Genomic DNA, 13,976 nt, shown 5'->3' with positions numbered 1-13,976 from the left:
TGGCTAAGCTTGACTGTGGTGTTGCAGGCATCAGCTTGACACCAGCAATGTCAGTGATGTAGGACAATTGTCTGTAATAAAATTCTTCTTCTTTCACTGTACATTCACTTTGCTGATCCTACCTCAAAAATGCTGGAAGTCATCCAAGTAATTTTGTCACCCTAGTACTACATGGATAGTATTTTGATATTTGTAAAGCCACATGGCTTTTTGAATTTCCTATCACAAGAAGCATCAGATTTTCAGCACCATCCATGTTGACACCGATCATATGATATGTTCCTTGCCTTCACTTTCCATGTTGGATTTATCATCTTTAGACATGAGAATGTGTTCTGGGAGAAGCTGATAAAACAAACTCTGGTTTCATCCATATTTTAAAAATAAATTGTGGAAGGGCTGTTGTGGTGCAGTGATAATGTCCTTGCCTCTTGACCAAAAGGTCTGAGTTCGAGTCCTACCTGTTCCAGAGGTGCATCATCACATGTCTGAGCAGATTAATTAATTTTATTTTAAAGTCTTGTGGTACTTACTTGTGCAAGACGTGGGGAAGATTATTTTGGAGGCAATCACCTGTCATTTCTGCTATAACTACCACACTCTCATTGCTTACCATGCTGAAGGTGATGCCATCCTTTCCTTGAATCAATCCACCCATGTGTTGCTGCAGGTGAACTCCTTGTTTCCCAGCTTCTACGCCAGGGAGACTTTACTTTCTTGCATAATTGGACCGAAACTGAATATTTTCACCTCCGGCTCTGTTAAGCCACATCAACTTCTTCATCTGGATAGGCAGCAGTTCTCATCCTCTTCCTTGCCAAGGATAAAGCCTGCTTATTGAGCTCCTTTGAGATGTTCACTTGTACTTCAGAAAGATGGACTCGCTCAATATCCCAGCTTCCAGTTCAGTTTTCTGCCTAAACCACCAAGCAAAGAACTGCAGACACTCACCACCATCTGGGTAAAAAAGCTTTTCCACATGTCCCCTCTAATTATTCCACCGATCAACTTAAGTCATTCTCCTCTGGTAATTAACCTCCCCACAAGGGAAAACAGGTCTTTCCTGTTCCCCCTGTCTAGGCCCCTCATAATTTTGAACATTTCAATTAAGTCTCTCCTTCACCTCCTCTATTCGAAGGAAAACAACTCTAGTTTATCCAATCTTTCCTTATCAATGTGACTTCCAAGCTCTGGCAACACCCCTGTAAATCTCCTCTGTCCAGAATAATTGCATCCTTCCTATAATGTGGTAACCAGAAATGTACACACACATCCACCTGTGGCCTAACCAGTGTTTTACAGTTTCAGCATTATGTGTTGCTTTGTATTCTGTACCTTGTTCAATAAAGGAAGGTATTCCGTATGTTTTATTGTGTTATCTCCCTGTCCTTCCATCTTCAAAGATTTGTTATGTACTTTAAGGCCTCACGCTTCCTCTACCCACCTCGATAGCATCCTGTTTATTGTGTATTTCCTAGTTTTGTCTGCCTTTCCCAAATACATCATTGTGGAGATAGTTATGAGTCAAAAGCTACTTTAAATTTAACTCTTCTGTAGTGCTTTTATTCAGTTTCCCACATTGACATTATTAAAAATAGCTCCTTAATCCCAACAGTGTAACTGGACTCTTGAAAGAGTACATGCATGATTCCTGTTAGCTCTAAGGTTTAGCAACGTGCAGTGAAATTGATTTCCTGTGAGCCTAGCTAAAGAAGTGCTTTTAAAGTAGAAAAGGCAACACTCAATTTTGGGATTCTTTAGGCAATCTAAAATACTCCGGGTTCCAGTTAGCAGTCCGATTAGCTTAGGCTTGTATGATGAGACAATGAGATTAGTGAAATGTTAGCCATGTTTACATGAACAAAGTGCTACTGAAAGCAGGTGCAAATTCCTATTGCCAACGACTGTATCCCAAGTAGAGAATCTGATGCCCGTTCTTTTGGCAGAAATAGGAATCTTTATGGGTGAATCAGGATCTTCATATTAATATGGAGCACATGTTGCAGAATGGACCTTCTGCATTCTTTTCCTCTGGAGAATAGTGCCAGTTGCTTTAACTAATTGGAGACGCCAGTCCATGAAGATCGATATAATGCCATCACAGGAAATGAGACCATTATTAATGGTGAGATAGAATGTTGGATAGCTCTCCTTCCTTCCTCTCTCCAGCCGTGTCTCCTCTTCAGATTTACAGATGATTATAAATAGGAAAGAAGTGTTAAGATGACATACATAAATAGGGGATTTTCAAAGTTGTTAAAAGCAATTCAAAGTCTTATCTGTGATGTCTCCTCCTGAATCTGCATTATAAATAAAATCATATCTTCCCTTGTTTAGAATTGGCTATTGCACTTCAGTTCCGGATCCTTCAGAGTGCCATTGAATTTATAAAAGACACAGCCAATCAGGATGCTCAGGATATAAGTAGCTCCTTCCATTTACCTGCAACACAGCATCACGCCATTCACCAGAAAAGGAAGAGTATTGCAGGTGAGTGCTGTAACTATCCAGTGGTGGTTATTATAACTCTACATGATAACTAACAAAACAATGCGTTTGTAACCATCGCATTTAGGTCCATATATAAATTAGGTTTATTTCAGTAGAATATTTGAGTTGTCTTTTTCATTGTATGCTGCAACATTTTAATTGAATTGTAATCAGTTACTTTGTGACTAGAAACTGTAATTGGGTAGATCTGTCCTCTTGGACCTGAAGCATCAGTGCATTGATGTATGCCTATGCTTGGGTAGTACATAGACCAGTTGGACTATCTGACCTATTTTTATTTATGTTTAATGTAATTCTTCTCTTCAGAAACCTAAAGTGATTGAAATGATGACTATTCTCTTAGAATGGAGCCTTCCTCCGGGCAGATACACATACCCCAACAGATATTGCATATTTGTTTAGTTACTTTGCTACATTGTGTATTACTGCAATTTACTGAGAATTTGATTTTAAAATATTAAATTCATAAGATCATTGTCTCATTTATAGAAACATAAATTGTTAACATGGTTCTTTGACTTCAAACTTGTGTTAATGTACATGTTTAGCCATTGTGTAGCGCTTCTCTGCAAGCATTTCTACATTATTTGTACTTACTCACAATGAAGGTTCAATTGCATTGAAAGATTCCATAATTCCACGGCTGCCAAGACGACATTTCTCCTCGTATGGTCACATTCCAATGACCTATTGCTTCAGCTTAGTAAACCAGGAGTCTCCCCTACCATTCCCAACTGGATCAACTTCTTGTACTTTCCCTACAGAAACAGGTGCAGTAGTGATCTTCCAACTCCAGTGCCTGAAAAACATTTCTTTTTGAAATGTTTGTCTCAACAGCAGACTGCAAAATGTGCATTTCTGGAAGAAAAACTATATCCCCAATATTGTAAACCTAAGAAATTTGTCTCAAAATGTTTTAAGTTAGCAATAAGTTCAAGTAACAAGTAGAAATAGTGCAATGGGAATTTTTTTGACATTCTTACTGGTGTTTTTATGTTTACAATATTGAGATCAAATCAGTGTTTTGATTCGCCTTTGCACTGATTTGTTTACAGTTCTGTTGCAACTAACAAAGATGCCATTTATCGAGAGCAGCAACAAAATGTTACATCCCAAACAACACTACAAATCAGAAATTGCTGGAAAAACTCAGCAAGCCTGGCAGCATCTGTGGAGAGAAAGCAGAGTCAACACTTCAGACCCAGTGACACATTCTGAAGAAGGTTCACTGGACCTGAAGTGTTGACTCTGCTTTCTCTGTACAGATGCTGCTGGGCTTGCTGAATTTTTCCAGCAATTTCTGTGGTTTTTTTCCCTAATTTCCAGCATTCACAGTTCTTTGGGTTTTTTTGACACTGCAGATCAAACTTTCTCTTGCCTACACAAAGTGTTGTTTGGGAGACATACAATTTTCTTACATTGTTAGCCAGCTGCTGCTTAAAATTTCTTGGAAATCAAGTGCTATGTTTTCACGTAGGAGCAATGCATTTGTTAATATCTACAGTAGTACTGTCCTTTTGTGAAAACATTTGACATCTAACAAAACTGACAATTAGTAAAGATAATTTGAACATAATAACATGAGAGCTATCTGTAATAGTGACTGTTTAAATAATGTTTCGCCAAGTCAAATCTTCCTGTTGCTCTTGACTGGTATCTTAAGCTTTCACTGCCTACAGGAATTCGGTTCATCGTTACTGGAGCTTGCTAGTGTTTCTAAGTGCGCTGCTCTTTAGAATCTTTTGGCAGTCTTCCACAATAAGTAATACTTCTCTGAAAAAAAAAAGCATGTAAGTGTTTTTGATGGTGAATTTGATTTGAAATCCACTTTGCCAGGTCCTCGCAGATTTTCAGCTGCTGCATCCGATATCTTGCTGATGCAAATGCGATCCGTAGCCAGCGATGAACTATCATTGCTTATGCAGAGGAGGATGAGCCATGAGAACTCTATGAGAGCTTCTGAGACTGAGTTTGTCCAGAGACTGCAGAGACTCACTGTGTTATCTGTGAACAGACTAATTTATCAAGGTAAGCAACTCATTAATCTGATATTTTTTGTATATTCTTCGCTCCTGTCTCAAAGATGATTCCAGTTTGAGCTGACCTTTTACCAAGTAGCCATTTTTGATATGAACCTAGGATAATAAGTGTTAACAGATTATTTATTCATGAAGGGTGTCACAACTAAGGCCACTTGTATTTATATAACACTTAATCAAGTTTCTCAATGACTTTATAAATGATTTTGCAAATAATTACTTTGGAATTTGGTGGCTGTTATGGAGGTATAACTGATTTACACCATCAAAATACTGCAAACCGAATAATTTTTTTGTTGATGTTGTCAAGGAAAAAGGCCTCTGCAAATAATGCCATGGAATTTTAACATCAAAGGAATAGGCAGATATTTAAACCTCCTGCAAAGGACAACACTTCTATCAACTTTTCCCACTGCAGATGTATGTCTCATTTATGTCATTTCCAGCTCTAACAATCTCCTTACCAGCCATTTCCACTGCACCCTGTTGAAACTCTAATGTATCTTGTCCCAAGACAGCACACCTTTGTACCACACTCCAGTGTTGCCCTAGCCCAAATTCTGAAGTGACAATATTCATGTGTATCTATTTACAATCTTACATAGTCAAAACTGAACACAACAGGAGAATTTACAGTACAGAATGGCTTTTCTCTTTCTAGTTCATTGATGAAGTTGAGCCAGTTTTAGGCCATCTACTGAAACAATGTGGTGAGCTTAACCGCAGTGATTTAAATGAAAAATTGGTAGATGTAAGGATGGTTTTTGTACTTGTATGCCATTTAGAAGTTCCTGCAGTCACACTAGCAGAGCACTTAAGCACCTTAATAAGCTGCAAGCTAGGCCTAGGCCAGTCAGTGCTAGACCGCTCTAGATCTCCATTGTTAGGACTACGTATCTATATTTACGGACCATGTGAAAAGTTGGAAGATTGAAAACTGTTTGAACGCTTTCTGAATTAAACACAGTTTTACCAAGGAATAGGATCGAAAGCTTAACGTAAGCCACCTGATGATTACAGAAAGTCGGGAAAGACATTGGCAAACAACTAAGAAAAATTTTTAGGCTGATGAGAGATGGGATTTATTGCCCTTAATGGTGGAAGACCTGGTTGGAAAACACTATTGATGGCTGCTTGGAAGTCCTGTCAGGTGTTGGTGTTGGTTTCAAAAAACTTAAGGAGTATGAAGCTAAACAAAACTCTAAAACTTGCAGTAAAGGCAAGGCTCTCGCTCTCGCTCTCTTCCTCTCTCCCCTTGAAATATTTAGGAACCTGGTAAAGTTTGCACGACTCAGTATTTCGATTATCTGGTAACCTTGAAAAGCTGAAATAAGACCACATTCTAAAGACTTAAAATCAGCCCAATTTCGATCCCAAAGCTTTTCTGGAAGATCTTCCATTGGTACACCTGTCAAAATTCAAATTCACCAACAAGAAACCCAGTGGACTGAGAATTCTTCAAATTCTATCTTTTGTTTTTCAAACTATTGGCCAATAAGAGTATTTATTTTCTTTATCCCTTTAAATATCATCTGTGCAGAGTTAAGCCAGTTGTGTTGCATGAATATGTTTATTTTGGGATTAAAAGAAGATATAATTCTATTTCCAGATTTTCTCTTAGTTGTTTACCAGTTTTGCCACTTGCTTTCAAAAATTAGTCTTGTTTTATAACAAACGGATTATTTTTGAGTTAATTGAAGAAACCCGATGAGAGTCTCTTTTATTTTGAATAGCAACATTAGAAGGGAAGTCACTGGACATTTTGGTGATTCAGTTCAAGCATTTACACTAATTATGTTACTCATGGAGCATTTCTCCTACATTCCCCTTATCCCAATTCCAACTAGTCCGAGCCAAGATTCCTGAGCACATTAATTTGTACATTATATCCTATCACGGACGCTCCCTTTTGTTCTTTATCCTATCTTCCCTCCTCTTACTTGCTTCAAACCTATTACATCTCTTAATATTTCCCAGCTCTGATGAAAGATCATCAGCCTAAAACATTAACTGTCTTACTGTCTTCACAGATGCTTCCTGACCTGATGATAAATTCCAGCATTTTTTGTTTCTGTAATTTGCTTCAGATTTCCAGCATCTACAGTAATTTCCTTTTGCCTGGGTAGAACTGGTTTTTACCCACTTTTTTCCTACGACATCACTCTACAAAGTCACCTGTGACTCCTGTGGTGACTGCAACTGCGCACTCAATTCTACCTTGTGAATCAATTTTGATGCCTTCATTGAGCATAAACCCCACCCCCCCCATAAATCGTATCCTATGTTAAGTCCTGTTCATCTGTCACAACTGTGTTGCCAAACTTGCATGGTCTCCCTTGTCCGACGTATTGATTTCGAAGCATCCTTAATTACAAGATTGTCCTCCATATCTCTGGACTTTACCAGGCCCACAATATAGTTCATCTTTTGATTTATTGTCTTTACATGTATTTTTCTGTTTTGTTGAGGCTTGGTTGGTAATTTCTGCATTGGAGGATTGTGTGTTAAAGTCTCATTCCACAACTTAAGTACAAAATACAAGACAATGCTTCACTGCAGTGCTGAAGAAGCATTGCAGTGTTGGAGGTGCTATGTGACCATCTGGAGGACGTAAAAGATCCCATAAACTATTTTGAAGAAGAGTAGAGGAATTATTTCCAATATTCTGGTCAATATTTATCTCGATCAACATCACATAAAGATTATCTGGTCATTTTCATATTGCTGTCTCTTTGACCTTGCAAGTATACAAATTGGCTACTACATTTCATACCTTGCAATAATGTGAGCTCTTCAAAAGTACATCATTGGCCATTAACACTTCGAAATCTTCAATGGTCACGAAATATGTCATATAAATTAAATTTTTTCAAACGTCGAAATCCCCTCCCACTTAAAGCTTTCAGCCTTACAGGCTTGAATTTGGGAAAATTGTCCTAAAATCTAAAACCTTCTACATCTTTCCCCACCTTCAAACACTCTTTAGTTATACAATTGTCTTAATTCTATTACCGAATCATGCATTTGTAAAGTTAATTTGGGAGATTAATGGAGGTAGTGGTGGTGGTTGTAGTGGTTAGCAGGCCAAAGACCCAGGAACAAAAACGAAGTTGCTGGAAAAGCTCAGCAGGTCTGGCAGCATCTGTGAAGGAGAAAACCATTAACGTTTCGGGTCCAGTGACCCTTCCTCAGAACTGATGGTGGCTGGGAAAACGTCAGTTTATATGCAGAAAATAGGGAGGTGGGTGGGGTAGGGAGTAAACGAAAGGATAGAGCCCAAAGAGAGAAAGAGAGAGACAGTTGGACAGACAAAGGAGTTGCTAACAAAACCCAGGCTATTGTTATGGGAACATGAGTTCACATCCCACCACAGCAATTGAATTCAATTTATAAATCCGGAATTTAAAAGCTAATCTAATTGTAACCACGAAATCAGTCAAGTATTTTTTAAAAAAAAAAAAAAAAAAAAAAATTTCGTTCCCAGATATCTTTTAGGGAAGGAAACTCTGCCATTCTCACAGGGTCTGGCCTACATGCGACTCCAGATCAACAGCAATGTGACTAGCTTTTCAACGTCCTCTGAAATGGCCAAACAAGTCACTCAGTTATATCTAATTGCTATAGTGTCACATAAAAGGAATGAAATCAGACGGACCATCAGCATTGACCAATGCACTGGAACAACAGTAGTGCACAGCCTATTAACCCAACAAAGTCCTCTCTAATAACATCTGGGGGTTTGTGCTAAAGTTGGAAGTGTTGTCCCACAGACTAGACGTGTTTCACGCCTCATATAGTCATTTTCCCTGAATGAAACCTTATAGACAATGTCCCAGAAACCACCATCCCTGGGTATGTGCTATCCTACTGACAAAGATGGCAGCACAATGATATACAGTCAGGAGGGAGTCCGACCTGAGAGTCCTTAACATTGATTTTGGATTCTGTGAGGTCTCAGATCAAACGCACGCAGGGAAAACTGCTGATTACCTCCTACTGACATCACCACCACACGCATGCCTGCCTGCCACCCATCTGCCCAACTAATGAATCAATTGTCCGATGTTGAGCACCACGTAAAGGATGCACAGAGAGTGGCAAGGGCACACATTGAATCCTCAAACCAGAGTATATGCCCATTGCCAGATGCTTTGGGAGCACCACTGCTGACAAGACTGATTGAACAGAAAAGAACTTAGCTGCTAGACTGGGCCTTTGGCAGATGGCGAGGGAGCCAACTATTGGAAGAAGCATACTTGACCTCACCCTCATCAGTTTACCTGTGACAAATGCATCTGCCTATGACAGTAACAAATGGCAGAGGAGCTGAATGAATAATTTTCATCAGTCTGCATAGTAGAAGACACTAATAGCTTTCCAACATTGCTAAATAATCAAGGTGGCAAGAGGATGAGTGGAAATAAAGACAATAACTATCAATAGAGGAAAAATACTAGGGAAACTAGTGGAGCTAAAGGCCAGCAAGTCCATTGGAACTGATGGGATGCATCCTTGGGTATTAAAGTAAGTAGCTACAGAGAGTGGATGCACTGGTAGTGCTAATATAACACCTGTATTGAAAGAGGAAAGGAAACAAAAGCAGGTAACTATTGTTGAGAAAATGTTAAGAGTATTGTAAAGGATGTAGTAGCAGAACATCTAGAAATAGATTTAGATCAAGCAGAGCCAGCATGGCTTCATGAAGCGGGAATCATGCCCAACACATTTACTGGAATTCTTTGAGTAGGTAACAAGTTAGGATAGATAAAGGGGTAGCAGTGAATGTAACATATTTATATTTTCAGAATGTGTTTGAAAAGGCATCACACATTAGACTACATAATAAAATAAGTAAAATAAATGAATAATAAATAAATAAATACACGATTTTGAGGTAGTATATTAGCATGGAAAAAGGATTAGTGAATTACTACAAGTCGGAGTTGGAATTAGAAGTCCAGTTTTCAGGATGGCAATCTGCAGTTAGTGGATGTCAGAGATTAGTGCTGTGACCATGATACTTTACAGTATATATGGGGATGACCCAGTTTGCAGAGGGTTATAAACAGGTTAAGCAAGTGGGCAAAAACTTGGCTGATGGAATATAGAATGGGAAAATGTGAGGGTTATGCACTTTGGGAGGAAGAATAAAGGAGCTGAATTTTATTTCAATTGAGAAAAACTGCAGAAAGGTACAGAACTGAAGGATTTGCGAGTCCTCGTCCTAGAATCACAAAAAGCTAGCATTCAAGTTCAATAGGTGATAGGTAAAGTAAATGGAATGTAAGACTTTATTTCAAAGGGAATGGAATATAAAAGTAGGCAGATTTTGCTATAACTGTACAAAGACTAGTCAGATCGCTGTTAGATAATGTGAACAGCTTTGGGTTATTTATCAAAGGAAAGATATGCTGGCATTGGAGGCAGTCTAGACAAGGTTTACTAGGCTGATACCATGTATGGAGGGACTGTCTTATCAGGAGAGGTTGAGTAGATTGGGCCTTTACTCAATGGAGTTTGGAAGAATGAGAGACAATCTTATTGAAACATACATGATTCTTAGGTGACTTACCAGGTTTGATTTGGCAAAGTTGTTGCCCCGTCGTGGGACCAGAGGACGCAATCTCAAAGTAAGGCACTTCACATTTAAGACAGATGAGAGGAAATCCCTTCTTTTGAAAGGTAATGAATCTGTGGAATTCTTTACCACAGAGCTATTGAAGCTTAGGACATCACTGTAGGAGTTTATCGGGGTTGTGTCATATGTCCAACCATCTTCGGCTGCTTCATCAGTGACCTTCTTTCCATCATATGGTCAGAAGTGGAAATGTTTGCTGATGATTGCACAATGTTCAGCACCATTCATGACTCCACATATACTCAAGTAATCTATATCTAAATGCAACAAAACCTGACAATATCTAGGCAAATAAAATTTGAATCACATGAGTGCCAGGCAGTGCTCATTTCCTAAAAGAGCCTCTCCAAAGCCTGTCCCCCATCTTCAAGGCACAAATTGGGTTTATGATGAAATACTCCCCACTTGTCTGATGAGTGCAGCTCCAAAAATATTTGACAAACGTGACACCATCCAGGAGAAAGCATCCCACTTGATTCAGTAAATCTATTTTCAATCATTAGCAGAGTGATAAAAAGTGTCATCGCCAATTCTACCAAGAGGCACTTAATAATAAACCTGTTCATTGATGTTTAGTTGGTCTCTTGCTGGTTGACTCAGTTCCTGACCTTATCCTAGCCATGCACCAAATATGGACAAATGAGTAAAACTCAAGGGGATGTGAAATTGATTGCCCTTGATGTCAAAGCAGCATTTGACCAAATATGGCATCAAGGAGACCCAGCAAAGATGGGGTCAATGGGATTAGATGGGAAAATATTGTGCTGTTTGGATTCATACCTGGCATAAAGGACGATAATTAAAGATCAGTCATTTCAGTCCCAGGACAATGCTGCAGGAGGTTCTCAGGATAGTACCTTCAGCCCAACCATCTCGGCTGCTTCATCAATAACCTTCCCTCCGTCATAAGGTCTGAGGTTGAGATGTTCACTGACATTGCCATGTTCAACATCATTTGTGCTGCCCAGGTACTGGAGCAGTCCATGGTCCATGTGCAAATGCAGCAAAACCTGGACAATATTGACACTTAGGCTGATGAGTGGAAAGTACTATTGATGCCCCACAAGCAAACAAATGACTATCTCCAAGATGATTGTTTCTTGATGTTGAATAGTATCAGCATAGCTGTTGATACTTCTTGGGGGTTCTCAATAAGCAGTAACAATCGGACCAGAGCCTGTCTGTCATTTACAAAGGTACGGGATAGGAGTGTGATGGAAAGCTCTCCACTAATCTGGATGAGTGAAGCTGAACACGATTCAGCACGAAGCAACCTCCTTCAATATTTACTTCCTTTATCATCAATCTACAGTGACAGCAGTGTGTTGAGTTGCACTCAACAACTCACCAAGGGTCCTTTGACAGCACCTTCCAAATCATAACATATCATTTATTTAACAATTTTAATATTTAACTCAGACCAAAAAAAAATAGAATTTTTACCATACAGAAGCAATTATTAGTGATATAGGAAGAAAGTAAATCCAGAATGTTCTTTCAGTAGACCTTGGAAGAACAGTCATAAAATTAAAATTTAGCGAATGGACAGTTTAGGACAAATAATCAAAAAAATATTTTCAGTCAGGGTGATAAATCTTTTGAATAACCCACAAAAGTAAATAAAACAGTTGAGCTTACCAGGGGGAAAAAAAAATCCTGATCAGAGTTATGCAAGTATGAGATGCAATGGGATAAAAATGAACTTAGCGCAGATTTCTCTTGATGCTTAAAAGCCCAAGAATGTATATTTGTCCCAACCAATGAATTTAGAGTGGTGTGCCTTACCTTTTGTGTTGATTAAATAAGAAACATGTAGTACACTAACTAGATAGCCCATCATTCTGCTTTAAGTACTGAGGCAGTGAAAAAAATCTGTTTCATGTACTAATTGACATTTTGCCACATAACCATAAGAGTCATACAGCATGGAAGTAGACCCTTTGGTCCAACTAGTACACGCGAACCAAGTTTCCCAATCTAAACTAGTACCATTTGCCTGCATTTGGTCCATATCCCTCTAAACCTGTCTATTCATTGCTCAATTTTTATTTCCACAGTTGTGATTTTTTTTTTTAAAAATGTTTGATATATTTTGACTTTCATGTGGCTTATATAGACCCTGACCTTGACTTTCTGGATTTATTGAGCACATCTGAATATCTACATCATGATAGAATATCGACTCCTCCAGGTCAAAGCTTTGAGGGAGGTGCATCAATGCTACCCAGCAACAACATGAAGACTTTTCGGAAAGAAATGCTAAAACTGATGGTTGAAGGGATTAAAATATCCTTGGTAAGTATAGCTGCATGTAATCAAATACTATATCTGTGGACTGGCCATTTGTGGCAGTCAGTAGAACTTAGAATTAAGAAAACCAAAGAACTGCAGATGCTGGAAATCTGAATCAAAAGCAGAAATTTCTGGAGAAACTCCGTATATGTGCCAGCATATATGCCAATCTTTAACTAGCTACAATCAGTCTGAAATAAGGTTACTAGACCCAAAACATTAACTCTGTTTTCTCTTCACAGATGCTGCTGGACCTGTTGAGTTTCTCCAGCAATTTCTGTTGTTAAAGAATTAAGACATGGTTGGCCTCACATTCTAAATTCATTAAGAAATCCTTAATTCTTGTCAGGTATTTAATTATTTCTGAAAGTATCTTTTAAAATGTTGGCTATTATTGTTGGTAGAAGGAATTGGTATTAGTAAATCGTAATTGAGACTATCAAACTTGTAAAATGAGTTTGTTAAAACCCGAGGGAAAAAGATGCCGAGCCAGAACAGACAATTTAGGACAGATGACAAATCTTGATCAAAGAGAGAGGTTTTGAGGAGGTCTTTAAATGGCAAAGAATTACATACTGATAGTTTTTCAGAAAGTTAGACCTGAGACAACTGAATGGGCCATCACTGATGGTTGGGTAAATAGGGGTGACTGAGAAAGATGGTAAAATAACAAGGTCAGAATTAAAAGATGTGGTTTTGGAATGGATGTAAGGTTGGCGAAGTTTGCAGAAATAGAATGAAGCAAGACTATTGAAAAGGACAGTGCTTCTGAAATCTTCAGACCAGAGGTTGTGTAGGTGGCAAGGTCAGTAATCACACTTTTATTTTAAGTAGAACTTGGAATTCAGATTAAAATATTTCTTACGTACGATTTTCTGCATGCTTCTAGACTTCCCTGGAAAACTTTACAAACAGTGTTGTTTTGTGCGTTTTAAATATTGATACATTGAAAAATAACAGAAGTTATATAGTTTATACATGGTGTCTACTGTTGATTGTAAGCTTGTCTATATCCAATTAACATAATAAGAATTTCCAGTTAAAATCTTTTTGTTAACAAGGTGTGTAGTGATTTAACGTAAAAATTGATTTGTCGTTTTCGGTTTTTGTTGAGGTGAACATGGTGCTAATTATATGCAAATTATTTTCTGCTCCTCTCCCTGCTATTAAGTCTGTGATTTTCTCTGTTCTGTACCCATGAATTCGGATATTAAATCCAGACCATGGCTTTGGACCTCTGCGTACACAAAACATCACTGAGAGATAAGAAATCATAGGATACATGCTTTTGTACAATGGTTTCGCTCTCACTGTATGTAATCAAAGCTTGCATTTTGCTCTCTCATCTTTTCAGTTGAAATAATACCCTGTTTGGGTGTATTGAGACACTGGTAAAAGTTCAATGTTAATTATGAAAAATAATGCAACTAATAGCAAGCAACATTTCATATCTATTACTGTTATGAATAATAAAGCATCCGAGACAGGATTGTTTG

General features: G+C 38.3%; 1 protein-coding gene across 1 annotated transcript in view; it reads left to right on the top strand.

The window, feature by feature from the left end:
* The window catches only part of lyst (lysosomal trafficking regulator), a 327,516-nt gene that overhangs the window by 252,389 nt on the left and 61,151 nt on the right, over positions 1–13,976 (top strand). Inside the window, exons 28-31 of the mRNA XM_048597088.1 lie at positions 2,338–2,490; positions 3,120–3,281; positions 4,348–4,539; positions 12,305–12,483. Of these exons, the coding sequence (XP_048453045.1) occupies positions 2,338–2,490; positions 3,120–3,281; positions 4,348–4,539; positions 12,305–12,483 (686 nt within the window). The remainder of the gene's footprint in view (positions 1–2,337; positions 2,491–3,119; positions 3,282–4,347; positions 4,540–12,304; positions 12,484–13,976) is intronic.

Source organism: Rhincodon typus, chromosome 5 (assembly GCF_021869965.1).
Source record: "Rhincodon typus isolate 14 chromosome 5, sRhiTyp1.1, whole genome shotgun sequence".
NCBI classification, from domain to species: domain Eukaryota; kingdom Metazoa; phylum Chordata; class Chondrichthyes; order Orectolobiformes; family Rhincodontidae; genus Rhincodon; species Rhincodon typus.
This window is presented reverse-complemented; position numbering and strand designations above follow the sequence as displayed.